Raw genomic sequence first — 27,821 nt, 5'->3', positions numbered from 1 at the left:
GGACAGTCTCTGCTAGGATGACGACTACACCATAGCTCAGTGGTTAGAGCATCGCTAGCTACAAGCGAAGGTCCCTGGTTCGAGTCCTGGTGGTGACAGTCAATTTTTTCTTCAGACTTTTCCCGTTTGTGTCTTTCCCTCGAACTAGTCAAGTGACTTTTTTGCATACAAATCCACATCTAATAGGGCGCAGTCACCCAGTTTCGGTGGAAGTGCGCGAGTTCGATTGGGAATAAAGTAGGAATAAAGAAGGGAGCGTCTCAGCTTCCTCGGACCAAAACCATTCGACTCAGCACCCCGAATTCGCGAAGCCTACAAGCTACAACTGGTGAACATTTTAATTAAATTATTTTAGGGTATAGTTCCCCTTATACTAGCTTATCGTTAGAACCACCAGACTACTATTATAAAAACTTTTTGTAGCGACTACATTGCCGAAGTACAATCAAATAGTTAGTCTGAGTAGACTACAGCACACCGAACCTGCTTACCTGTACTTGACTTCGTGACAACCGAGACAAACCTCATTCCCTCGAATGTCGTCTGAAAACACCGTCCATCCGCTAGCGGCTTGTACGACTGTGTAGCGTGATGGCGTACTTGCAGCACTTGGGCCAGCCAAGTTGATATGGCCAGAATAAAGCATACCGCGAAGCTGTTGGTTTCGGGAATTCTTCCTCAGCGGACAGCTGTCGAAGAGAAACGCCACAGAACACGAAGAGAACCAAATGACTTGTCCGCGTCGCGTCGGCGTCGGGTCCGCTGCCTGGTATACCGGTAATATTTTCGAAATCTCTGCCTATCACTGACTGTACATGTATAAGTATCATCATGCCTGGTGACAGCTTAGCAGCTAGGGACTACTGCATGCATGCAGTACTGGAAAGATAATAGCGTCTAACAATAACACGTAGATCTACCGGTATGTCACTAGCACTTGAAGTTGAAGTGCTAGAAACACGCCTGCTATGGCAGTATGGGGCCCGTTCAGACCAGTACAGGAACTGAGGAAGGCTCTCCACGACTCTGTCGCTCGGATCGGAGATTTCACTTTCACTGTTTCAGGACTCCTGGATCAGAGATACCGGTAATAGTACTATAATTTTCACCCAGGAGGGAATCATCAAGGATGTACAAATGTAGGGAGACGATGCAATGTCATGTAGATCCTCCTCTTCAAAGGCGTACTACAATTGTAGTACATAAACACTATCTACACTGATTACCCAATGCTGTAGACAGCAAGCTGTCTCGGCCATAAAGGCCTCATCCGTAGATCTTCAGCTATGAGCTTTAACTTAAATAGACCGAGCTAGCAGCCATGGTGCAAAGGAGGCACCACAGACATTAAAGGGGAAGTTAAGCCTAAAATCAAAATTTCACCAGTTGTAGTGTTCGGGGTGCTGAGTCCGGAATGGTCTTGGTCCTAGGAAGCTGAGACGCTCCCTTCCTACAGTAGAGTCGCGCGTCCAAGAACGTTGTTTCCAAGGGGTTAGCCTGGGGCGTTCTTATTTTGTTAGGCAATCTGCCCGCGCACGTTCTGAGAAACAATTCGTACTGGATCATATACTTTAATGAGTTTAATCCCAATCGAAACTGGGCGACTGCGCCCTACTAGATGGGGATTTGTATGCAAAATGCCACTAAAAGCGCCATTTGGTTCTTATAAAAGCCCGGATGGCCGCGATTGGCCCATATGTTGTAGTCTTTTGGACGCCGAGTCGACTGGTTTTGGTCCGAAAAGGCTGCAATGCAGCGTTCAGCCCTTATTCCCAATCGAACATGGTTGAACAAGCGGTCACGTGCTCATGCGTACATCAGTCGGCGTCTCAGCTTCCTCGGACCACAGCGCCAGAGTGCTCAAACTACGAAAGGTAGCGTATTAAATGCAGCAGCACTAGAGCAGCCTACCGAGAGTGCTCAACAAGACAAATGTCGAGGAGTGTAATACCCACCCTGATTATTGAGTTTCTCCAGCGAGGGGTAACCCCCTGATCTTCTCATCCTGGACAACCCTGGCTGGCTTGAGTATGCACGGCCAAAAAAAGTCAAATCGGTTCGGACGGCAACATACTACCCTACACAGAGCAAGGTAACTGACTGGAAACAGGGATTCATATCATACAATTATAGCTGCTGACAGGGAGTTCAGTTAGGCACTCATTGTTGTAGGTTAGCAATCTGGCCAGCAGTGCCAATCCGGCAGGTAGTAACTGTTATCTGCGTGATAGTCGGGAGCAAAATATTGCAGAGAAACTAATTGTAGTGTAATGAGAAACTACTCTAAGTAACTACCGCTACACTAATTACACGTTATGCACTCGGCAGCATGATAATTAAAAGCGAAGGAGCACACTCGTGACCAGCACGGTGAAAGAGCCTCAGCGGCTCTCAGCATATTCTCTGATGGGTGCTAGGAATACAAAGTAATGTTTGGCAAAGATTCCAGGTCTTGAACACTGCCCTGCACTGCCTCCCACAGTGAGCAGTAAAGAGCAGCTATGTAGATCTACACTCTTCAGGCAAACAATCTTGAAACAGGCAACACACACCATACATTGCACTTCGGACTTCGGCACATGCCAGCTCTACCAGTCGTGTGCACAAAGACGAAGAGATTCCACGAGAGCGCGTGATTCCTTTCTACGTTCAGTGCTTGATAGTCATAGTCACGTTGTACACCGAGCAGGGGAGGAGGAACACTGCTGCTAGCGCTGGCTACATTGGCATGGTCGCCTGGACATGCTTTGGCTTACGTACCAGCATATGAAGTTCTTCTCTCGCCTCTTTACAACTGCTGCTTACTTTCTCCTTCACAATTCGCTGGAAATCTGATTCTCATACAGTTTTTGCCTGACAGCAGTGCACCATGGCCAAGGCCTGGGCAGTACTTCTAGTGCTATGCCTGCTAAGACTAATAACACTGTCACAGACTGAGAGTGCCGTGACGTTTCGAGATGCCTACAGAGTGCCGTGACGTTTCGAGATGCCAACAGAGTGACGTGACGTTTCGAGATGCCTACAGAGTGCCGTGACGTTTCGAGATGCCAACAGAGTGCCGTGACGTTTCGAGATGCCTACAGAGTGACGTGACGTTTCGAGATGCCTACAGAGTGACGTGACGTTTCGAGATGCCTACAGAGTGACGTGACGTTTCGAGATGCCTACAGAGTGCCGTGACGTTTCAAGATGCCAACAGAGTGCCGTGACGTTTCGAGATGCCTACAGAGTGAAAGAGCGAAGCAAACACTGTAGGTTTGTAGTAGATGCTGGTGCAGCAAGACAACCGCCGCCAGGATCGCACAAGCTAGTCACCCACTTCCGGGACCGCACAAGCATCACGTCTTGCCCGTACTGAGTTCCTGCTCATCTTCAATATCATGATCGCCAACAGCACAGCAATTACCCTCTGCCACTGTGTCCGTGATTGCATCCATGCACTGAAAGTACGCATAGCGCATATCAAACGCCATGTCGTACCAATAGTTGACAGCGATAGCGCCTTGCGACTGACTGACATGATGGTACCACATGGATGGCAAGAAGAGCATGTCTCCAGCTTTCAGCGTGCAGCGCAGGGGATGTGCATGGCGATACTGCGGCCACCGATTCAGATCTGGCTTCTGGGGATCCAGGGGTATCCAGGGGATGACACCGTGATCTTTCTCGTCCACCACCGAGAATTCTCTGCTAGCCAAGTCCAGCTGATAGCGGGCGCTGGCATATTTCATGTGTGGAATCAGAGGGCGGTCTGTCGGTGGCAGGAGGATGAAGTGCTTCTCGCCACGCACTACGCAGTATAGGTTCTCGTAATGATCTTTATGCATGGAAGTCACAGCGCGCTCATCGCCGATCCACAAATTCACTGCATCTGGCTGGGCGCCGAAAGCTTTGCTCGCCCAGGCAATGTCCAGGTCAGTGTCCTTCCACAGCTCAGCAAAATCCTCCATGAAATTAGAGTTCTGACGCTGCAAGTAGCAAATTCCGGGAAAGTCTTCTTTGCGCTCGATGACGTCAAGAAGTTGCGAGACCGGCATTAGTTGGTCGTGTGGCATGACAAACCGGTTAAGGTCCTCTCTAACAGCATCGGCATAGCCATTAGGTGTAATAGCAACACTGACCTCTTTACTGCCAACAGTCTCTCGTAGATAGTCGTTGCTCCATTTACTGACTGCTGGCCAGTGAGCCACTGCGCCACGCCAGATACATGGCACACCACGGCTGACATGCTCACGATAGAACCATAACGCGTCCGGCTCCCCTTCTAATTCCAGGATAGCATCGAACGGACCAAACTCCGCAGCCTCTCTACTCAAACACAGCAGGTTTTTCTGAACTTTCACATCCATGCTGACACGTGACGGTTCGGCCGAAGCACTGAATTACATAATCCTAAATAATTTGTCATGCACTTTGGAGTATACGTAGGGCTGATCTCACTGCACAAACAAGTGAAACAACACAGAGACCTAGCAATGCACGTGTATGTTCATGGAGATCTATGTTACCAATGTGACGCAACAGCGAATATCGAAGAGTGCACACCACTGCACTTAAGGGTCAGCAACCTAACTACAGGCTCACAATGCTATTATGTAAGCAGCCCCTACTGAACTGCGGGTTTTGAATCACCCAAGGCGATGCATACGCTCAGTCGCTGTCGTTTATTCCTGGTCAAATGGCAGAGTGGTGGAGTCCAAGGAATTCGGATTACAAACGTACATCAAAATCATAACAAGAGGTCTCCGGCTTCCACTTGTAGTTTCGTGGATCTACAAAATGCAAAGACTCAGGAGAGTGAGGGAGAAGCTCTACCCAATACTACGGGCGATAGTTCCCAAATCAGAAAACCCAAGTAATTACAATTGTAGTTCTCTCTTTCACAGTCGACTACAAAAAAATAATACTAATAGTCTCTCTGTCTGATGATCAGCTAGCTGAGCTCATGATTGTGATTTTTGTTTTGAATCTGGAGCTACAAAAGCATGCAGAAGGACGCGTGCGCGCATGCGACATTTGTGTGCATGATCCGGCCGCGCATGCATGCATGATTATTGCGCATGCAAAACCATGGCAACCAAAATATGGCGTCTCCAACGCTTTGTCCTTGTCCGTTTTGAGATGTGTTTGTAGCTAGCAGCAGCCGTACAAAATCGACTGTCCAATCCCGCGATCGCGATCGCGATATCCAATCTGCTTTTTACTGGAGAACATTTTTGTACTATTTTACTCATCTTCTTCTGTTCTTCATTGTTGGTTCTTAGTAGATATCTGGCTTGTACAGTTAGTTGATTTGTTATGTCTGGCGCAAACGAGGCCTTGTTTCCGCTCACCTTGGAGCAAGATGCCAAGGCCAATGAGAAATGCAGAAAAATGCTGGAGAAATCCGCCAAGGATCCCCACATCAAGTTTATGTTTCAGGCAATGAATAGATCTGGCTGTACATTGTCGCCAGAGCATTTCGTATGTCAGACGTGTCCCCCCGAGGCTGAGATGTGTGGAGGTTTTGACGGCAACAAAGCGCTGATACGGCTGTGCTCCAACCGGATCACGGAGATGCCGCAGAGGTTCTTCAACATTGCACTGTCGCACGAGTTAGTCCATGCTTATGACCACTGTCGGGCAGAAGTGAACTGGTCGAATGTGGAACACCAGGCATGCTCTGAGATTCGAGCCTGCATGCTCAGTAGAGAGTGTTATTACAAGTATCAGAAGAAACGAAAGGAGCCATATGGACAAGGCGATCTCGAGAGCTGCATCAAGCCTCGCACGGTCAAGTCCCTGATGTACAATGGAGTGACGGAATCTGAAGCTATCCGGGCGACGCACAAAGTTTTCGCTCACTGCGTAGATGATACGGCCCCGTTTGACCGCGTTCCATCCTGATGAGCCCAATGCGCTGCTGACGCAATACATTTCACTGGTCTGCAGGTGCTCATGTCATCGGTAGCTGCGGCCCAGGTCCAGGGTGGTGAAGTCCATCATCAAACGGCAGTTGGAGACGTTCAGAATGAAAGCTAAGTGTGGCATCGTCTCTGGCCTTTACAGCGTACATGTACTTGTACATACCGTGTGACCTGCCAGCAGAACACACCGTGTGCCGTGCCAGAAGAACGACGTTGCCGTGCTTAAAAAAATCGTTGGCAATGAGAAGTCCAGGATGGCTGAATCAGCCCGTCTGCCCATTCACAGCAGCTCTGTGTTGTTTCTAACCCAGGCCACCAGCAGTGGGTAGATGTACATGCTGGCGTACTGCTGAGACATGACGCTGTGTTTCCCAGCAGGAGTTCACTTCTTTTGACTCGTGTTGGGAAGCGAAATGTTTGGGAACTTCCTCCTGCTGCAAGGAGTTCAGAACTAGAATCCAGTGTGATAGCTTAGAATGTATTTGTTCAATATACCGGTTCGAGTACAGTTCAGATTTGATCTGTCGCTGTTCTTGCACCACAGGGTAGTTGCAGTCTGCATTTCCCTGGCAATCTACTCGCCGAGGAGACACCCTAGATTCCATAATAATTTGCATAGGTGTTCATGATTGATATTTCTATTCTACCCATCCATGCTGAAATCGGGATCATTGGCCAGTGTCTCCGACCGGGTATGAAGAAACTACTTTTTACTTCGTGCATCTGGGTTGAAAATATCTCAAGCAATGACAGGGGTATAACAAATTTCTTTCACTGACACACTCTGGGCATGATGGTGCAGAGAGAGGAGCATGGAATACGAACACACTGAAACCGATGATGTCATTATTTTCTGTCATGTGGACTGGGTAGTTAAGGCAAAGTAGGTGTGTGAGAAATAATCATATCATGTTGTGTGATATACCCCGACAACATGAGTGCGAAGTTTATCCTTTTTATTCAAAAAAAATTAGCAGCATTCTTGGCAGTCGAGGATGTGAACAGCTAGACAAACAAATAGTGCCAAATCCCACCAGGACTCGAACCTGGGACCTTGCTCGTCACGAGGAATGCTCTAGCCACCTGAGCTATGGGACCAGGTCGAACCTACTGAAGTAGAAGGCGATGACTGGTGTTTCACTCCACAGGCAGCTCCCAACATGTGCTACACATACTGATGGAGCTTGCCTTGGGTCTTTACCCCTCCCGGCTTGTTTATTGCTTGTCACCTAGGGTTCCCAGTAAAAAGGCAGTAGCCTGTTGGGACTCCCCTAGTAAAATAATAAAAACTACTACTATACTACTACAGTTCACTTCCCTGAGGCTGACTGTTCACCTAGAAGTTGAAGGGTTGCCATAAACTCAGTAGATCAATTCAATTTTTGTAGCAGACTGCTATACATACCGGTACATGTAAATATGAAAATGAATGAAGTTTTCGAATGAATGTGCAAATGCTAGTAATAGCAAGAGTACGGGGGGTTATGCACTCTTGGTAATAGTTACGTATACAGGCCACCATCGGGAAGAATTATTTTGAGAATGGAATCAATGATTTTGAATGCATACAAAAAAAAGGTCCGGATATGAAGCTGAGTGCGAATGAAATCATTAATTTTGATGTAAACTCCTACAATGTAATTGTTTAGTGTGAAATTCATCAGTTTGAGGGTGCTGGGAAGAAAAAAATGTCATTTCGAAAAAACTTCAGAGTATGTGTTGTATTGATGTATTTAGATTTAATAAATATAACTAAAGTATGGTCACAAGTTCCATACTTGCCCATACGCGGCCACTTCTTTCACTGAGCCGTGTCAGAAAGCTATGGCACATAGTTCAAGGAGTTGCATCCTTTCGCAGTCAACATCATGCTAGCACATGGTATGTGTTACCCACGGGAATCTTCAATTTGTGACATCAAGGAATTCATGATAATTATGGGGAGAAATTAATAGAGTTACATTAGGGGCGAAATAGTTGTACACTAATATGTGGCCAAAATTGGTGACACGTGATATTGTCGTACATATTCAGTAGGCGTCCTGACTGCCGTATGTATTCAGTCAGGTTAGGCTTATACGGAGAGCCTCATCACGTCAACACCAGTGTGTTGACGGTCAAGGTTTTCTTTATCAGAGACGGGTTGGTTGGAACACCATCAGCCAGCCTACTACAGTAGCACAGGCATCGCATACAAACACATGCTTGTTTAGAGCCGATGAGATACCGCGAGTGTAGCAGTTGCAGACGTTTGGACCGAATGAAGAGGGCATCAGCGGAATTTATACTATACTCAGAGCTTCCAATGCCAATAGAGTCTACTTCAGTCCTTCGTAGTGTACTACACACAATGGCAGCACTTGCTCACGAGTGTAGACAACATTGATGATCTGGTCTTCTTGGTCATGGAACGGAGTGCGTAGACTGGTGGCACCGCCTGACTCCGGGGCCTTCCGGGTCGTGCCTTGGGCGGTGATGGTTTTCTCGATACGACCAGGCAAGAAGGTGCACAGGATCATCTGGCCATCTGGTCAGGCACACAGAAATAAAGTCCACGCTGAGTTTCTCGTAGGGTGAACAAGCACAACACCGAAAACTGAGCGACAATCACCTTGTATTCTATAATCAATATTGTAATGTGTATGTGTCAGATAGCTGTCTGTCTTTAAAAGACTCCTATTGTTCAAGCTATCAGTGCCTTCTGGGTGCCGGACCAAGCAGGGTCAGTGGTTTTTCAAAGAACTGAGCACACCGTATAAACTGATGTTATCGCCTTCTTAGTATTTGACCCCACTAATTTCCCTGATACCTAAGCGGTCAAATATATCGCGTATTTGACTGCTTAGGGGCTGTCCGGTGGATGTCAATTTTCGACACCCAGAAGTAATTTGGCATTCTCCATCTGCATTCAATAATTATTTTCAAAACGAAACTCCATCAAACCCACCCACCCCCCCAACCGAAAACTTTTCGTTTTGAAAATATTATTGGTAACCTTGGACGACCCCTTAGGGCCTGGTCAGACTGCGGCAAAATCGAAATAATCCTGTGATTATAATCCGGATCTCCATAGTAACTTGCCGCCAGAGCGGCAAAATCGAGAGTTCACGCTCCAAAAAAAAAGCAAGAACGGACCACGCTTTTCCGCTCCAAACAGGAGTTTGACGCTGATACGCCATTGACGCTGATATTCACTGATTTTTTTCATCTTGATATCGAGGAGCTAATTGGCCACGGACAACAACAAAACTCATAAGGATGGTTGCAAGGATTGCACTGAAGGTGTTGGCAATCCCCAAGGTGAAGAAATTTGACGTCGTTCGTGGAGATTACCACTTGACGCTCAAAATGAAGTTTGAATTTTCATTCTCCCCACGTGTGTAGTGTGATCGCGATTCTTAGTGTGCGTTCTTATATTCTCTAGCTTCTAGAAGAAGAAGAAAAGAGAAGTCGAAGAAACTGGGATTATTCAAGAATGGGTCTCGAAGAATTCGGAGATATTTTGCACATGTCAAGCAAAATGAAGCGCCAAAGGGGCAAAGTGGCCGCAATCTTGAGTGATGAATGTAGTATGCATGTGTGCGTATGAAAAAGGGAAATGCGTACACTCAATGATGAACACGTGGCTTTTAGTCGTAGTTCGCATGCGCTGATTCTAAACCGCGGGAATCTCCAAGTTTCAACCACCTCTGAAGCTTGGAGAGCTTTGGAGAGCCTCCTAAAAGTCGGAGAGGATATAGGAACAGCTCTCGAACTTTTCCGAGAGTCTCCAACTTTTCCGAGAGGATTTAAGAACGCACGCTAATTCTGGACGCTTTTCTTTTTTGTCAGGCAACCAAAATTTGCCGCAGTCTGACCAGGCCCTTAGTCAAATACACAATATATTTGACTACTTATATTTGACTCCTTAGAATTTCTTGGATCATGTGAATCTCAGCCACTCTATATATCCTGTATAGACCTCCTAACCGGTCTATAATCTATACAATGTATATGTCATATTGTTGTCATATTGTTGCATGCAAAGAGGACCAAACTTCACTTTGCTCCATTAATTCCAAGCTCTTACCTTTGGCATAGTAGTCTGACGTATTTGGTGTTTCGGCCAAGTAGACGCCTGTTCCGTAGACATTGCCATGTGAAACACTCACTCCAGAGTCTTGGCCGCCAATACGGAACCCCTCGTCCATGATCACCATGCAGGTGTCTTTCGATGTACCGTGGAATGACAGCGTTTCGCTCGTCGGAATGTCCAACTTCTCGAATTCTGCTACCTTGCCCTCGAACGCCTTGATCAGCTGTGGATTATTCTTGCAGTCCACCTGCAGTACATTGGGCTTGGTCTTGTACCCGGTCTTTAGGTACATCCGATGAAACTGAGACTCGGCAAAGCGGTATAGACTCTCACGGATACCTGTTGCATTGGACTTGATACTGGCCAGTTCATTCTCCTGGGGACGGAAAAAAGTCGAAATACACGGTTCAAGAGGAGAAGTAACAGCATTCATTTTGGCCGTTCAGAGACTACTCCAACACAATACAGCTGTCTGAAGGAATTCAATATCTACCCAAATCCCCGTTATGGTGATGGTGTGCTGCGGCAGTGTGTCAAGGTCGGCCATGCAGGGAGTGCAGTGGTGGTGTGTCAAGGTCGGCAATGCAGGGAGTGCAGTGGTGGTGTATCAAGGTCAGCCATGCAGGGAGTGCAGTGGTGGTGTATCAAGGTCGGCCATGCAGGGAGTGCAGTGGTGGTGTGGCAGTGTGTCAAGGTCGGCCATGCAGGGAGTGCAGTGGTGGTGTGTCAAGGTCGGCCATGCAGGGAGTGCAGTGGTGGTGTGTCAAGATCGGCCATGCAGGGAGTGCAGTGGTGGTGTGTCAAGGTCGGCCATGCAGGGAGTGCAGTGGTGGTGTGGCAGTGTGTCAAGGTCGGCCATGCAGGGAGTGCAGTGGTGGTGTGTCAAGGTCGGCCATGCAGGGAGTGCAGTGGTGGTGTGTCAAGGTCGGCCATGCAGGGAGTGCAGTGGTGGTGTGTCAAGGTCGGCAATGCAGGGAGTGCAGTGGTGGTGTGTCAAGGTCGGCAATGCAGGGAGTGCAGTGGTGGTGTGTCAAGGTCGGCCATGCAGGGAGTGCAGTGGTGGTGTGTCAAGGTCGGCCATGCAGGGAGTGCAGTGGTGGTGTGGCAGTGTGTCAAGGTCGGCCATGCAGGGAGTGCAGTGGTGGTGTGTCAAGGTCGGCCATGCAGGGAGTGCAGTGGTGGTGTGGCGGTGTGTCAAGGTCGGCCATGCAGGGAGTGCAGTGGTGGTGTGGCGGTTGAGATAATTTCAATACTGTATCAGTCTATTCAGTGTTCCAAGCTGTGCCATCTTTCAACCCTAGATATGCATTTGCCGGTGTGCATGAATAGGAGGGGTCAACTTTTCGAAACAAGGTACGGATCAGGGGCGCCGGAACTGGTCCGATGGATCAGGCCATGGCCGGACCAGTTGTTGGGCACCAACCTACGTATACTGAGGAGGTCATGTTTTCTCGCCGTATCATACAAGTATGAAGGACTACGGTATGGCCAGACCAGTCTACAACTGCGTCCACCATGCAGGTCTGAGACTAGCCGGACCAGGTGCTACGGCCCTGCATCTAGTAGAGCACATGTACTTTATACAGCTCAGTGTACTGAGAGGTTTCCCTATAAGTGAACAGTAATATGCATGGCGGCATCGGCCAAGCAACACCAGTCATATAATCTCTTCTTACCGGCAGGCGCTTGAGTGTATCCCTGAACAGAATGTCTCTTTCTTTGTAGTACACTATGAAGCGAGGCTTGGCTTGGTGCGGGCGCAAGCAGATGTAGCGATTGATGCGCGTCTTATCACCATACGGAATAGACTCCAGTTTGATGCAGTCATTGCCAGTGACAAACAGTTGATTGGTACTCCTGAACGTTGTTAACTGCTTTTCCATGCTCACATGGTGCACAGCTCCGGTAGCCACTTCAAAGATGAAAGCAATCTTCTCAGCGCTGTTGTCGGGGTTTGCCAGGTTCTGTACAGGCTCTGCAGTGAACCGAACGCCTGCAGTAGCCACGTGCAGCTCCTTCCGCACACGATAAAGTGGGTCATCACATGACCGGCAAGCCATGCTCTTCTTGACGTCCACAACAGCCGCCTCTTTGCCATCTTTATACGACTCAATGTTAATCTCCATGAAGAGGAGCTTGTAATCTTGTGAAATGAGCTTCATCTTGCATTCCAAGTAGCTCTTCACAAGAGCGGTTTTGGGCTGTATTTTGTCCAGATGGCAGATATCATACGCACGCTCTGAAGCCACTCCACTCTGCGTCAGTAACTGCTCAACTTGCTCGAACGCTTCTTTATCTGTGCTTCTGTCAACAGCTTCCACAGAGCCAACAGCCTCCGTACTGTCTTTTAGTGTATCCAAAGCCTTCTGAAGTTCAGCCCTCTGCAGTGTCCGTTGTTCCTGGATTGCTTGCTGCTTCTTTTCCATCTCGATGCGTTGTTTTCGAAAGCAGTCAGAGCATTGCAGGAGTTCACAAATTTGGTGACACTCGCGTCCACACGGATGTCCACAGTCCTTCCGATTCCTCTCACAAGGTTTCCGGCATGGTCCGGCCTTTACGGAGCAGGCTCGGCTATCCGCGTGTCCGCATTCGGAACGAAAGAATTCAACGCGTTCCATGCACTTCATGTGCTCGACGGCATACTCATGATTGTGACACGACTCCTTGCACTCATGCATGCCGCACGCCATAAGATCTGTGCAGGGCTCCTTGCACAGGGTAGTCTGCTGACTCACGCTGAGAAAGTCTGTCGCCAGCAGGTACTGTGGAGTGCTGGCATGCCGCGGGCACACGAACGGCATCTTGTTGCCACAGCAACCGGTCGCCGCAAGATGGTCTATGATTGTCTTCCAGTGCTTGGATTGGAGAAATGCCCGATGGTCACCCAAAATGTACATGCCACTTCGAGCGCGTGACAAGGCCACACACAGGCGATTCCTTTTTGCCAGATAACCAATGGAGCTGCTGTGTTCACCGGAGCGAACGAGTGACAGAATAATGAACTGGTTCTCATCTCCTTGGAAGTTGTCTACTGAGTCGACCGTAACCGGCAGTCTGCCATTTGGGCTAGGGCTGCCCATTGTATTCCAGATGTCCTTGAGCAGCCTGCGGATAACACGTACTTGACCTTTGTACGTAGCCAGGATGGTTATGTCAGTCAGCTGCACACCTTCTTTGGCCATCCACAACGCCAGGCGTATGGCCAGTTGAGCCTCTCTCTCATTGCAAAAGCTCATGCCACTTTTCTCTTCCGGGAACTCGTGCGTCCAGAAGAAGAGCGATTTGTCCATGCATGCTGCTGGTGTGTTGTCACATGTCGTCTTGCTGTTAGTCTCCAGGCGAGGATAGACCTGCAGAAGGCGGATGAGCTCAGCAAACTCGTCTCTCATTCTGTTTTGGAGATGCAGCACCGATCTCGGATGGCCAATCGAGATTAGGCGCTCAAACATGGAGATGCAAAGCCTGCGCTTCTCCACAGCATAGCATTCAACGTGTGGCTGCAGCTGCTCCTGATCACCGATCAAAATGAGTTGCTTGGCTGATGCTGGGATGGCGGCTATGAGCTGTGGTTCTGAGATCTCAGCTGCTTCTTCAACGAGCACCACGCTTGGTTGAATCACATCCAGCAGCTGGTGGTAGATGGCAGCTCCTGAAGTTGTGAATCCAACGACTTTCGCGCCATGGTGCAGCATTTTCCCTAGGAGAAGAGCGCGCTCAGATGACTTTGTCTCGCATTCGTCCGCGTGATCTTTCAGTTTGTTGTCCAACGCTTGCCAGTATTCCTCCTTCTCAGCAAGCACTGCAGCACATATCCACTTGGCGCGTTGCCCTGCCGTCAACATGTCCAAGTCTCGAATACTGAGGAGATCCTTGTCCTGCCGACATAGGGGCAAACACATAGCGGCGTACTGATCGCATAGCTCTCTTGGGATAATGCTGTCATTTTCTTCCTCTGTGTCCGGCATGGGTACAAAGTTGTCATCTGTATTTGCTGCCTGGATGGGTGCACCGTTGTAATCTGTCTTCACTGCGTCAGAACGAACAGGGAACCGAGCTGGAGCAAAGCCATGCAGAAACTGTGCCGCCAACTCGTCATCCGATTCTTCCTCATCAGCCACTGTATTACAACTAGCTGGAGCACCAGCAAAACGTTTCGTGTATAAGGACAGTTGTTGACCCTGGCCATAAACCTTGACCGTTCGTGTTCTGCTGGTTTGTGCTGATCCAGTGGAACAGGGTTGGGATGGTGGTGCTGCGGGCAGCGAGCTTGTCCTGATTGTGCTGCTGAATTTCTGACTACACTGTTGCTGTACGCATTTGATCATCTCTTTTTCGGCGCTCTCGGCCCAGTAGTAGACGTAGCGATTCATTAGGTGTCCCCTGGACTTCACTGAGATCAGCAGCTTCTGCTCTTCGGTGACAAGCCGCCAGAAGGTCTTCGCAGTGAATGCACCGCTTGGCTGCGATTGCAAACTGCTCCTCACTGCTGTTTTGCAGTCGTCCATGTACGTAAGACCTGGCTTGTTCACAGTGTAACTACCACGGCCTTTCAAGTGGATGAAGCCGTCCTCACGTAGAACCTCATGGCCCTTAGCGCGGTTAGCATATACTCCATGGTCCTCGCTTCTTTCACTTTTTCGCGCACCTTCTGGAAACATGCCGCCCACGCGGACAATTTTGGTTTTCTCGGCAGCTCGACTGCGCGACACATTGGCAAGGAACTCGTTGAGAGCACGGTTCTTGTATGTGATGACTAGGATGGGCCCTGGAAGTGGCGGCTTCAGGGAAAGGAGCAGCTCAACCAGACGACATCCAATGTATGTTTTGCCTGTCCCCGGCGGTCCCTGGATGAGAGCTACTTTCTGGGTCAGAGCCGTGTACACAGCGTGTCGTTGTGTGGCGTCTAGTTTGCACGAATAGCGATTATCCGACAGCAAGCGTTGGTAGCTAGAGGCAGGCTCAACGAGGTCATTGCGCACTGAGTGGAACCATGGAGGAATCATGGGTGACCGTGAGCAGCGTGCTTGTTGATCTGGATCAGGGGACTGATCCATCTCTTCAGCAGGTGTGTCCTCACAAGACGGGTTTCCCTCGGTGAATATCCAGCTAAAATCCATGGTAGCTGATGGCGTAAGGAACGAAGGAGCTGTTTCCACCCAGGACTCGTCATCAGACATGCAGTCGCCAGTGTCGCTGTCATCCGAGTCCGCTGGATAATGCGGTCTTGTGTCATTCTCATGCTGATGTTGCTGCTGCTGCTGCTCGCTAGTCACGGTCGGTGTTTCTTGTTGACTGCCGAGAATAACATCCTGAAATGGAATTGAGACGGAGTCTCCATGATCTTGCAGCACGCTGAGAATGGGGCCATAGGACTTGAAGTGTGTTGGACTTTTGAGAATCAGTGCTGTACCTTGCGAACCAGCAATGGCCATAGCTTCTGTCATTCGGAAGACTTCCCCGCCCTTTGGCGAGAGAAAAGCGATCAGCACATCGAAAGCATCAGTTCGCCAGGCAACCTCTATCACAGTTGCAAACTTCCAGCTGGACCTTGTCGGGTCGAGAGAGATTGCAAGCAGAGCGCCATTGATAACTGATCGCCGATTGAATGCTCTGCACGGAACACAGCAAGCACAAAGGGCAACAACGCTAGCATTAGTCTTCGTTCAGAAACTGTCAAATGTTCAATGCATCTATTTATAATGCTGCATGGGTTGACCCCAGTATGACTGTGTGTGTGTGTGTGTGTGTGTGTGTGTGTGTGTGTGTGTGTGTGTGTGTCTGTGTGCGTGTGTGTGCGCACGCGTGCGTGTGTGTATGGGGGGGGGGGGGCGTGTGTGTGTGCCTATAAATGCACCAACGCTTTGCACAGCTCGATAAAATTCCACCAAAGGTTCCAGCAATTTGTACTCTCTGAGCAGTCCAAACCTTCATCCCTGATGTTCACTCTACACTTTGCTACAATCCAACTACAGTCTAGGTGTTGTTTTTAAATGATTTTCATGAATAATTCATGTAGACCATCACCTATAATAATGTTTTATAGACTCCACACACAGCTCTCGATGGGCTAGTCTGCAAAATGGCGGTCATCACATGCCAAACATTGCACGCTCTTTCTAGCTGCAACAAGTTCTGTCACATCTTGCAAAACCATCTCATCTCATCGTCACGATCAGCTTTCGCCTGGCGCCTAGTCGATGGGTAGCAAAGTCTTGCCTGGCACACGTTGACTGAACACCCGGCGATAACTGATGGATATAGCTAGATGAGATGGATTTACAATATGTGACAGAACGTATTGCAGCTAGATAGAGCGTGTGCTCTTCAGCATGTGTTGACTGCCACTTTAAAGACTAGACCATCGCCTCTAATCTGAATTGTACTACCTACACTCTCTTCGTGCGGGGCGGGGAGGGGGGGGGGGGGGGGGGGCGGGGGTAACAATTATCATCAGATCTCAACTGGAGTTTCAAGCAAAGTCCAATACAGATCCAGTCTGGATAGCAAGAGTCGAAATGACAACAAGAAGATGACAAGTTTCTACGACGATTCTGTAGTCGCTTCCATAATGATGTGATTGTGTACATGCATTTCCCTGATGCCCGAACCCACTGGTCTGCATTATTTCGACTCGACGCGTAGTTCGTCTTCAAGTTCTCTGGTCAAAGCCAAATGAAACTCTACTAAGCTACACAATTGCGAAGGAAAGGTACAGAACAATTGAAATGACGGGGAAAAAGTCTGCAAGTTTCTTACTGTGTTCGGCAGAGCTGTATGGCCAGAGCTACACCGGGCGGGTGTGGCAGGATCTTCACTCCGGTCACACAGATTTCCGTGTACCTGTGTGAGCCACTCTTCACCCCTTCGCGTTGTCTCACACTGCTTATGTCATGCAGTATCTTGCCAAAGCAGTCCTCTCGGAACAAGCGAAAGTAGACACTGATGTAGTCATCGACTGATTGATAGCGTTTCTGGACGCAAACATACTCTGGAATGGAAGTTCCGGGAATGCGCACATATCCGTCCTCCACGATTCGGATCTCGGCAATCTCACTGCTGAGAGGCAATACATCGAGTTCCTTCCAACTCATGCTGGCAGCTTTTCCATCATCAGAATCAGGGACAAATGCTGCCTCAGCCAAGGACATAAGCAGGTTGTGTACAATTTTCACTATCTTGGCCTTGTTGCAGAGGGCAAGCTGCTCAAGTCCTTTCTTCAGCTTGCGCATCATGCGTGGTAGAGTTGCGGGGCAGTGCGTGTTGAGGCCCAACAAGAACCCAGCAATCTGCTTCAGCCTGGCAGCATTACCTCCAAGCTCATCACCTTCTGCAGTCAGACAGGTCTTGATGACTGCTCTGGTATACTGCATTAGGCCACCTTCTTCACTCACAAATCGTGTTCCAGGGAACTGCTGGTAGAATTTGCCGGTCACAGTACATTTCTTCAGTATACATGCTCCGATGGCAACCAGTTTCGCCACAAATTGGTCCAAGTAGTTGAACGATCCAGTGTCAAACATGCTATTGTCAGCATTGAGGTGATTCTTCAGTTGCTTTGAGTATCTCTTTAGAAACGTACTCATGATGAAGTCAGCGTGCAGACAGTTTGGTCGCTTGCATCTCAGATCGGTGTACATGGCTTCCATCAGAGCCATGATGGTGGGGGAAGTCCCTGATTTGTTAAGACTGTCAGGTGGCGGGTCAGCAGATTCATGTAGCTGGGCACAGTGCATAGCAAGCAACAAGCACAGACACCAAATGACACTCTTTATACTGTGTGCTGCAGCCAGAGACTGACATGAGTAGTGCGGAAATATACAGATATCTGTAAAAGGTCTAAAAAAGCAGAGTTACCGTGTCTTTACACGTTCTAGAAAGTTTCGCATCACTCACATTGTATGCATTTCTAAGTGATTACATAGGTGCACACTGCACCAAAAAGCAGGCTCATTTCATTGCTCACAGTTTCTGCTTTCTAATGAAAAAAGAAATCCTCAGTGAAGAAATTGGTGTCAATATAACGTTGGCAGTTGATAAGGCAACACCGCTGCATATTGATCCCTGCTATGTAAATTAAGCTGATCAGTTCACTCTTCCCACTCCCAGCCCCATACCATCTCCAGACGTAGACAATCGGCGAGAGAATTACACTGGTAATACTATTATTTATGACAAGTAGAGGCAGAACACAACTGGACAAGGCAAACCCAAGACGAAGATTGCTTTCATCGTGTTCACACAACAGCAATACGCACATGCGCTAACACCACGTACACACAACGTACACGCCACGTACACACCACGTACACACCACGTACACACCACGTACACAAAAGAACGCACTGCAACAATTGCACCACTCTCACCTTGAGCAGACTCGTTCCAGCTGCGGGTTGTGGAGAGCTGCTGGCACAAATACTTGAACACGGAGATGCAGGATCATCACTTTCACTGTCCTCACCTCTTGCTCTGCCCGGCACATCCTCACATTGGCCAATGGTAAACTACAGCACAGGCAACAGGCAACAATGGACAAGAGCAAACTGCTTTTGATGAAGGAAATGCAAGGGGGTTCCATGCTACATGCACCGTCCTTACCGACAGTTAGACCCAAGGACTGCAGCACAAGTGTGTTCTACCGCTGCTCTACGGCGGCACGTTGGGGAGGGATCAGACGAAATACAGGGTCATTCTAGTCACTTCTTATTAAAGGCATTTTATCAGTAGATGGATGAGGATTGGTTCATCATAGCTCAGGAGCTGTGCCATCATTTATCATCCACAGTAAGAAGGCAGCAATGCCTGTGTTGCATGTGCTACACATGAGTTGTATGTGTTGCTTGTAATTATCATGCACAGTCATCTAGTGCCTTTCTATGCCATCGCATGACACTCCATCCATGTACGGCTTGCCTGCACATGACACGCGTTCATAATCAACCAACCTATGTGGTCTAGCTTGTCATCGTATTGTACACATCCGGTTCTGGATCCTTCTCTCTTCTTCTACTGCTTCTAGCACCTTCCGTCCAGTTCTGATAATCTGGAGTGATTTGCATTTCTTTGTTCTTGTTGTTTATGTTTCCAAGAAGTGAAGTCAAAATAGAATGCTCTCGCATGTTGGGTGTGTGTGCTCGAGATAAGTAACAAAGTTCAAGGATCAAACTTTACAGCCTGTACCTATGGGGAAGTAAAATGCAGATGACATACCGTATTTTCTCTATTAAGAGCCTGAGGTTCTTATTCAGTATTTCACTGGCAGCTCTACCTGCACTACTATCAGAGACGATGCTTTTATTGGAGTCTGTGCTTTTACTCAAGTTTCTCAATGCTCCACTATCAAGCAACTCCAATTTATACAGGCATAAACTGACCATATCAAGACTCCGGATGTGCTCAACCCTAAACTCAGGAATAGAGTGAACCCTGTCGAAGAGGAATGTTCAAGGGACCTTCGAAACGTGGTCTCTGTTACCAGGTGGTCTTCTTATCCAGGGCCATTTGACTGGAAATAGCATCCCTTGACCCTGGTTGCAGTGGTTCTCCAGGACAGGTGGTCGCCTTATCTGATTGTTCGCGTGGACAGATTTTACTGTGGCATGATTGTTGAGTAATATGCTGCTGCATGTACAATGTATGTAACTGTTTGTAGCTCCTATTCTGTGTAGGTCTAGTGACTGGCTGGTCCAATGAATTTTTGTCACGCATGCATTAACATAGACCAAGCCAGTGGCTATAAGTCTCTTCTCTGCGCTAGAGTAATGCATTCATTATGGTTCTTTTCTTTGTCCTAGTGTGGTGTTGGCACCAGCCATCTAGTCGCGCATGTATTACTCTTCTGTCCCATGCGTAGTGCAGTGCTTGGGTGCGCGTGTCATGTATAGTGGGTTTGGTTCCTGATTGTTCGGTGCTGCACCTGTCATGTCTGCTCCCAGTGCTGGCTTGCGAGGTCATGTCGGGTGCGTTCGCTTCCGCTGCATTCATAACTTCTGCTGTACCGTACCGAAGCTGATGTATTGGTAGGTGCGGTATGCGATGTGCTAGGTCCAGACGTAGTACATGTACCCTTGACCTTTTGATCGCACCTGCACGTAATGTTGCACACTACGCATTGTTGCCTTTTTTACTTCTTGCTGGGGACTGGGAGATTCTTGGTGAAGTTTCTTGTTCGGGTAGTTCAGTCTTTTGGTCATTCTCTCTTTTAATTAAGCTTTATCAACATGTAGCAAATTTATCTCCAAGCCTCGGCTGTCCTGGTGGTTGTGTGCCAGTGACGTGTACGTGTGTGACTGAGGAGGGGGAAAATTTGTTTACATGATGTACTGTTGTTTTATATGCAGTCAATATACATGTTGCATTCTTCAATTGTGGCCCGTGCTACTATTAGAGACTGTGCTCTTATTATTTCAAACAACCCTCACCCCGGGTCATTTTTGGAGACGGGGCTATTATTGGAGACCTGGGCTTTTATTAGAGAAAATACGGTAACATACTCGTACGCATTAGCTAGCTCCAGTGAGAGCCTATACATGTCAATCATGTAAAAGGCAATATTCAGCATCACCCCATGTGGATATGGCACTTTTACAATGAATTTGCCGTATCAAAAGCTCATGTCCTTGGCACTTACCCGCATATGTTGTGCAGGGCTCTCTTCATAGACTCGCTTAGCGGCGGCACGGTGCACCGTTTCCTCGTCGCTACTCTGCTCACTATCACTGTCGCTTTCATGACCACGCTGCAGGCAAGACAATGCATGGGACAGGTAAGTTGGTTGTTGCAACCAGTACATAACCCAATAATGACAGTCAGGAAGTGTATCACGCTAAAAGCAACGACGGGCAGAACTCAGAGCTCTCGGACCCTCCAGTTGGTCTTCGAACTCACAGAAAATGATTTTGTACGGTCTGCACTGTAGACAAGGAGGTAAATGCTTCAAGCCACTTTCATTGTGCTGAAAGGGTACCGTACCAGCCAACCATACCAATTTGTTCGGGACTGTCCCAATATCGAGGGTGGTAATAGGCACCCAAACGTGCATTTGCCTCACAGCTACATCTGTGTACATTACCTACATTTTCATACCTAGGTATGTCGTTGTCCCAATCTCAGATTTGCAAGGGTTGGCAGGTGTGGGATACACGCATCCGGATTTCACTTGCTACACGTACAACTAGGGCAGTGTTTGATTTGCCAAAATACGGATCACGATTCATCGTCCCGATTGGTTCCGTTTGTGCTTGCTCAACTTGATGAATGCAGATCAAGATTCGACCGATTTGACGGATTCGGCGAACCCAAGTACCGTACTCGCGCGATTCGAGCCCTCTCTCAAAGAGTGCCGCGGTCTCTAAGAGCCATTGAAATAAAGAAGAAAGACCTCTCTCAAATAGTGTCCCAGTTTCAAATAGTGCCCCAGTCTCTAAGAGCCATTGAAAAAAATAAAGCGGTCTCTTGAATAGTGCCCCCTCCCCCCCCCCCCCCAACCGGATTTGTAACCAAGTACACGTGCAGGCTGGGTGTTCTTTTGCTAATGTACTTGTCACTATCATTGCACTGGTGATTCCAGGGTCAAAATCACAGTTCTTGTTACCGTGGTTACCGTTTCTGTTGAATCGTGATAGTTAACAGTGAACTTTAGGCTCCGTGTTTCTTTGCCTTCTTTTTTTTATGCTGGATGGCATAAATGTACCAGCACTGAAAAAATAGTGCCCTCTCTTGAATAGTGCCCCGGGGGCACTACTCGCGCGAGTACGGTAATCCACCTCCTGATTCAAGATTGCCTGGATTATATTTCGCCTTCAATCATTCTGTCATTTTTGAATACAGTCAGACCACGCTTATCCGGTCCTCTTCTATTCGGATCCCTCGCCATCCGGAAGAAAATCGTTGGTTACCAATGTGCAGCATATGTTATGCATACAATGTCATAACCGGACCTCGCGATCCGCATATCGGTGCATGATTTTGTGTACAAACTGGTTGAAATGCGAACAAAAATCTTCGTCGTATCCGGTTGCACATGGTTTGCAGAAGCTAGAATCAGGGAATTGTACAAACAAATGAGGTCCTTGACCTGCTAGATGCATGCGGATGGCACTCAGTTGCATGCACTTGTCATTTTTCTCGCTTGTTTTACATCGTGCACGCTAGTTGCACTGCATAGGACCCGTCTACATGTATGTACGATGCCACTCCTTTTGATATGCCACATGCATAATATACAGTATGTGTGTTCAGTTATCCGGTATACCTCGCCTACAGTAGAGTTGCGCGCTGAAGAATGTGGAGCCCAAGAACGTCCAGCCTGAGATTCTAAGACCACCACAGCCTAAAGCTAAGAACGGCGGTGCTGGTTTCTGGCAGCTTGTGGGATGCATATGATCCAGTACGGATTGTTTCTACTTCAAGTAAGAACGTCCTATAAGAACGCAGCCAGATTGCTGAAAATAAGAAGGTCCCAGCGTAACCCTTTGGGAACAACGTTCTTGGGCTCGCAACTCTACTGTATCCGGATATTTTTGTGGGGGATAATGGATATTGTTGTATACATTACATGCATCATAGGAGTCGTGTGTCATATCATGTTTCTCATGCTATTCATCCTTGCACACGCTACACTAGACGTCTGCGTAAGGACAGCTTGCTGGTGTGCTGCATGCATTTATTGCTAGTTCCATGCGTAGCTCTTTGCCCTACTGTGGCGGGAAGGTCGTCCCGTGCAGCCACAATGATCCGCTGCGCTACGGAGGTTCAGTTCCGGCAAACATGCGTGCGGATTTGCATTTTGCTGCTTGGTTTTGATGTATTTGTAGTTAGTGCGAGGAAAGAGCTTGCTGGTGCAGTTGTTGTTTTGGTTTGGTTTTGAGTTTAGTTTGCTCTTTGTTGTTACCTGGTTTGAACGATCGCCTTTTGTGGAATCGTTACGCTCCTTGTGGTACAATAATACAGTCTTCAGAAATATCGAATACATAGTGGTCCTTCGAGCCGGATCTAGTCGCGGTTCATTTTATAACCTCGAAAGGATGAGTGAGTCGCGGGCGATCGGACCGAGGCGTAGTGGAAGAAAGACTAAAGGCTGGCACTCGGCTCGATATGGGTTTGAGGAGTCAGATAAAGAGGAGCTCGAATTGAGTTTAGCGAAATTGAATAGGCGAGCGGAGGAACTAAAACTCCTGATCGCAGAGGAGACCGCTTCTATGGAAGCGCTGCATGCAGCCTGGATCGCGCGTGGATTGAGTGAGCGTCATGGACGTACATCTACGGCAGAGCCGAGTCCCGTGCCAGTACCAGTGGCAGTGCCGAGACGACCAACGCCTGCACCGCGATCGCGGAAGACGAGTGCTACTTGTGGTAGTCCAGGAGGTGTTGTCAGAAGATTGGACAGCCGAATGTCGATCTCGGCAGCAGAACAAACTAGTTGTAGTTTTGATCAGCCTGCACTTGATGGAGTAGGAGCGCCTGGAACGGCAGGAGTTCAACTTCAACGTGTGTCATATGCGCCTCTTGCACCTTCACCTGCGCCTCGAACTCGCGTGGAACCCAGACTAGCCAGGTTTAGTAGGTCCAGCGGCAGCAGAAGGCAAGAGCGCAGCAGCAGCGGCAGCAGAAGGCAAGAGCGCAGCAGCAGCAGCGGCAGCAGAAGGCAAGAGCGCAGCAGCAGCGGCAGCAGAAGGCAAGAGCGCAGCAGCAGCGGCAGCAGAAGGCAAGAGCGCAGCAGCAGCAGCGGCAGCAGAAGGCAAGAGCGCAGCAGCAGCGGCAGCAGAAGGCAACAGCGCAGCAGCAGCAGCGGCAGCAGAAGGCAAGAGCGCAGCAGCGGCAGCAGAAGGCAAGAGCACGTCAGCGGCCGATTGAACCCGGCTGATCTACCAAGTCGTGGAGTTGCGGCCTCGCACTTGCAGGATGACGGCAAATGGTGGAGTGGCCCAGAGTTCTTGCAAGAGCGTCCGGAGCGATGGCCGAACAAAGACATCATAGTGCCCCAGGTTCTTCCGGCACTGCTTCAGCGTCCGCACCCGATGACTCTCACTAGCCAGATCCAGGCAGAGCAGACGACATGCCGCCTGCACCCAGACAACGTCTCGTCCTGGAGCAATCTTCTGCGGGTCACAGCCTGGTGTAAACGGTTCCTTGATAATACCAGAGGCCGACCTCAGCAGTGTGACAGCAACGCAGGTGCTACCGTGCAAGTATCTCTCAAGAGTGCTAAGGCTGTTTCGGTTCCCGAATTGACGGTCACAGAACTCCAAGGCGCCGAGCGGCTCTGGATAAGCTATGCGCAGAGGCAGTGCTACGGAGAAGTAGTGTCAACGCTGAAGGAGAAGAAGCCTCTTCCACCCAGTGCACCGCTAACGAAGCTACAGCCGTTCCTGGACACTGACGGTCCACCGCTGCTCCGAGTTGGTGGACGGCTCCGGACCTCACACCACCTGTCTGACCAGTTCCGGTCCCGTGTGATACTGCCCGCCAATCATCGCGTCACTCAGCTAATTGTTGGGCATGAGGATGAACGCTGTCAACACGGAGCAGGCACGAACCATCTGCTCTCTAACCTGGCCGATCGGTATAGGATCATCAAGGGTCGCCAGGTCGTTAAATCCTACCGTCACAGCTGTGTCCGTTGCCAGAAGCTGTGGAGACGTGCCGCTGAGCCCAATATGGGGAACGTGCCAAACATCCGGACAAGCGGACCGTTCGCTCACACTGGAGTAGACTACGCTGGGCCTTTCCTGGTCAAGATGGGACGCGGACGATCTCAAGAGAAGCGCTATATAGCCGCGTTCTCATGTCTGCAGACCCGTGCGTGCCCCCTGGAGGTAGTGCGTTCTCTGGATGTCGAGGGCATGGAGATGGCTTTGGCAAGGTTGTGCCATTGCCGAGGTCGACCAACACTGATCCTCTCCGACAACGGCAGTAACTTCGTTGCTACCGATCGTGAACTGCGGGAAGCGCTGAGGGATTTGGAGCAAGCCAACATCACAGCTGGGTTGGTGATTCAAGGCATCAGATGGCAGTTTAATCCACCGCGATCACCGCCACCTCTGCCGCCGCCACGGAAACCTCCATGGCCGCTACCTCCTGTACCACCGCGGGGAAGAGCGCGGCCGCACTTTGGCGGAGCATTTGAGAGGGTGGCCGGGGCCTTGAAAAAGGCACTCCAGTCAGTCCTGTACAGGGCTAGCCTGACCGACGAAGAGCTGCAAACTTCGTCGTGGGTCATGTCAACGTCGCAACAGCTCTGGAGACGGCGGCAGACTCAGAGTCGACGCCAGTTCACCCATACCATCGCGGAAAGTTATCCAGCAGCTCCTCAGAGATGTTTGGAAGCGGTGGCTAAGAGAAATGGTCTCTGCTATGAACATCATGACTAAGTGGCGCCGCCAATCGGGCACGGTCGAGATTGGAGACGTCTTCCTCGTCATGGACGATGCGTTATCACGCTACAGATGGCCGCTAGGACGCGTGAAGGCCACGTTCCCTGGCAAGGACGGCATTGTTCGCGTCATGGACATCCAGGTCAACGGCAAGAAATATCGGCGTGGTGTTCGATACCTAGTGTCGCTCGATATCCTGACAGCTGAAGCAGCCACTGCGGTATCTCAGTCGTCAGCCCTTGACTTGGATGAGTTGCAGTAAGACACTAATGGAACAGACGTTAGTTAGTGACACAGTACACTTTCGTCACCTCATTTTCTCACTGCTTTCTAGAGCAGTAGGCACTTATTCCTCTATGTGCTGTGTGCTAAATACTAGTATCTTCCTTTGGTGTAGTTTCACTCTCCCCTGGTTCGTTCAAGGTGGGGGGTATGTTGTATACATTACATGCATCATAGGAGTCGTGTGTCATATCATGTTTCTCATGCTATTCATCCTTGCACACGCTACACTAGACGTCTGCGTAAGGACAGCTTGCTGGTGTGCTGCATGCATTTATTGCTAGTTCCATGCATAGCTCTTTGCCCTACTGTGGCGGGAAGGTCGTCCCGTGCAGCCACAATGATCAGCTGCGCTACGGAGGTTCAGTTCCGGCAAACATGCGTGCGGATTTGCATTTTGCTGCTTGGTTTTGATGTATTTGTAGTTAGCATGGTTAGTGCAAGGAAAGAGCTTGCTGGTGCAGTTGTTGTTTTGGTTTTGGTTTTGAGTTTAGTTTGCTCTTTGTTGTTACCTGCTTTGAACGATCGCCTTTTGTGGAATCGTTACGCTCCTTGTGGTACAATAATACAGTCTTCAGAAATATCGAATACAGATATGTTTGTGAAGTGACCCAATGTTTTTGCGGTGTTGCATTTCGTCGTCAAGAACGATGAACACAGTGTCCGGTGTAATGCACTACTTGCCCCCATCGTCTAAAGCAAGGAAATAGTGCCAGTTTTGTTTGGCGAGGTCTCCGCCATGTGGTGCCCGCCAGAAATTAAACTTCTGAAACGGCATTATCATCTCATGTGGCGAGATAGTACATAGCACCTTCGAGCTTCGCACACTGAGACACGGATTTCATAACACAACACAGCTCACTTGTGTCACCGAACTGGCTATTACTATTAGTATTGCAGTGAGCGTTTTTGCACTGCGGGTACGGGTGCCAGTCATGCATGGTCACTCCATCCTATCTAATCATATGTGCGATCACAGACGCAGTTCTGCAAAAGTAAACTAAAAGCGGTGTTCGATTTGCTGATGTAATCCGACCCTAACCCCGATTCGAAAAATCGAACACCCCACCCCCAACTTCCTCCCTCCTCCCATAAAAGTAACCCTTTTCGTGTTTCAGACAGCGCTAGCGGTGATGGCTCTTGAACAAGTGAATTGATGAAGGCAAGGGTGACCATAGTGACTAACCTTCCCTCCGAGCACGACAGGTGGTGAAGTGAAGCGATTGGATTCACCGCTGTTATCGATTCGGATTGGGATCAATGTAACACAGCTGCCTGATCTGCCGGTTCTCGAAAGGCCGAAGCGTGAACGGCAAAGTAGTTCCGTCACATCGTCACGCGGAACGAGTTGCATAGCGTCCGGTTTCCATCTTTCTCTGCGAGCAGTGTGTGGACTATACGAACACCCCCAGCTTCGCCGTCTTCTACCCATGCTAGACTAAAGTCGAAGTGGCATACCAAGCTTGTACTTGTAGGAGGCTGCGGCACTCGTCTTTCGCTCTGACGACCGCTATCAATATCATCGGTACCAGGAGCTGTCTTTCGGCTGCAGGCACACTGAGTCTGTCGACCTCCAGCGACGCCTGGGAAGAAGAAAGCAACTGAACTGGAGCAGCACTAACGTCGTAATAATACGATTCCCTTTCCTCTCTACCACGCTTTGCGAACCAGCCTGCAAGTAACAGTAAGTAATTCGCTACAATGTAGTTCTGGTTTCGAAAGTGTGACGGTAGTTTCGAAGCAGTCATCTGGTCATGGTCTTGACGCAGGGAGCCATGAAAACACACGTTCACGACATGTCGACAGGCTTCTGTGAAGTAAACTGGCAAATCGACTTCTGTGGGCCATCCGCGCCATGCCAGCTGGCCAGATCAGAGCAGCGCCAGACCAGGTAGATCTACTGCACACTGTCTTCCATGGTCTACAGCACCAGGAATGGCAGGATAGCGACTGTAGCTAGCTAGCAAGTAGCATCATGATGCATCACGCATCAGCGCGGACGTCGCGCGAATCCCCGTTCTTGGTTCGAAACTTTCGATTGTTCCAAACTACCAAAGGGAGTTTCCCCCACATGAGATCCATACTGATGCCGTGATGGCTGTCACTGAGTCTGTCAGAGACGCGCGATCATCGGGAACTAACTACAGTGCCTATCGGGCTGTAGTGTGGTCGTGTAAAATAATT

At 49.1% G+C, this 27,821-nt stretch overlaps 3 protein-coding genes across 3 annotated transcripts; 1 reads left to right on the top strand and 2 right to left on the bottom strand.

Annotated features, from left to right (window-relative positions):
- Window positions 1–2,097: 2,097 nt before the first annotated feature.
- Window positions 2,098–4,896, bottom strand: LOC135827332 (bifunctional peptidase and (3S)-lysyl hydroxylase Jmjd7-like). The gene has a single exon (XM_065339853.1). The coding sequence runs from the start codon at window positions 4,347–4,349 to the stop codon at window positions 3,339–3,341; it is 1,011 nt and encodes a 336-aa protein (XP_065195925.1). The 5' UTR covers window positions 4,350–4,896; the 3' UTR covers window positions 2,098–3,338.
- Window positions 4,897–5,298: 402 nt separating this feature from the next.
- Window positions 5,299–5,886, top strand: LOC135804738 (mitochondrial inner membrane protease ATP23 homolog). The gene has a single exon (XM_065318688.1). The coding sequence runs from the start codon at window positions 5,299–5,301 to the stop codon at window positions 5,884–5,886; it is 588 nt and encodes a 195-aa protein (XP_065174760.1).
- Window positions 5,887–7,249: 1,363 nt separating this feature from the next.
- On the bottom strand, window positions 7,250–27,451 carry LOC135827247 (uncharacterized). The gene is made up of 7 exons (XM_065339778.1): window positions 26,824–27,451; window positions 20,612–20,719; window positions 18,348–18,485; window positions 16,738–17,699; window positions 11,658–15,591; window positions 9,976–10,357; window positions 7,250–8,433 (listed from the first exon to the last, which is right to left on the bottom strand). The coding sequence occupies exons 1-7, from the start codon at window positions 27,067–27,069 to the stop codon at window positions 8,225–8,227; spliced, it is 5,979 nt and encodes a 1,992-aa protein (XP_065195850.1). The 5' UTR covers window positions 27,070–27,451; the 3' UTR covers window positions 7,250–8,224.
- Window positions 27,452–27,821: the final 370 nt, after the last annotated feature.

Source organism: Sycon ciliatum, chromosome 1, assembly GCF_964019385.1.
Source record: "Sycon ciliatum chromosome 1, ocSycCili1.1, whole genome shotgun sequence".
In the NCBI taxonomy this organism is placed as follows: Eukaryota; Metazoa; Porifera; class Calcarea; order Leucosolenida; family Sycettidae; genus Sycon; species Sycon ciliatum.
Note: the sequence above shows the minus strand (reverse complement) of the source record. Positions and strands in the feature narration are given on the sequence as shown.

Bases quoted from the DNA above. Each gene is read 5' to 3' on its own strand.
- LOC135827332 (XM_065339853.1), bottom strand. From the start codon at position 4,349: ATGGATGTGAAAGTTCAGAAAAACCTGCTGTGTTTGAGTAGAGAGGCT.
- LOC135804738 (XM_065318688.1), top strand. From the start codon at position 5,299: ATGTCTGGCGCAAACGAGGCCTTGTTTCCGCTCACCTTGGAGCAAGAT.
- LOC135827247 (XM_065339778.1), bottom strand. From the start codon at position 27,069: ATGGGTAGAAGACGGCGAAGCTGGGGGTGTTCGTATAGTCCACACACT. The intron at 18,486-20,611 runs GTAAGTGCCAAG...CCTGTGCTGTAG, and splicing joins GCCCTGCACAACATATGCGG to TTTACCATTGGCCAATGTGA. The intron at 8,434-9,975 runs GTAAGAGCTTGG...GTGCCTGACCAG, and splicing joins GTCAGACTACTATGCCAAAG to ATGGCCAGATGATCCTGTGC.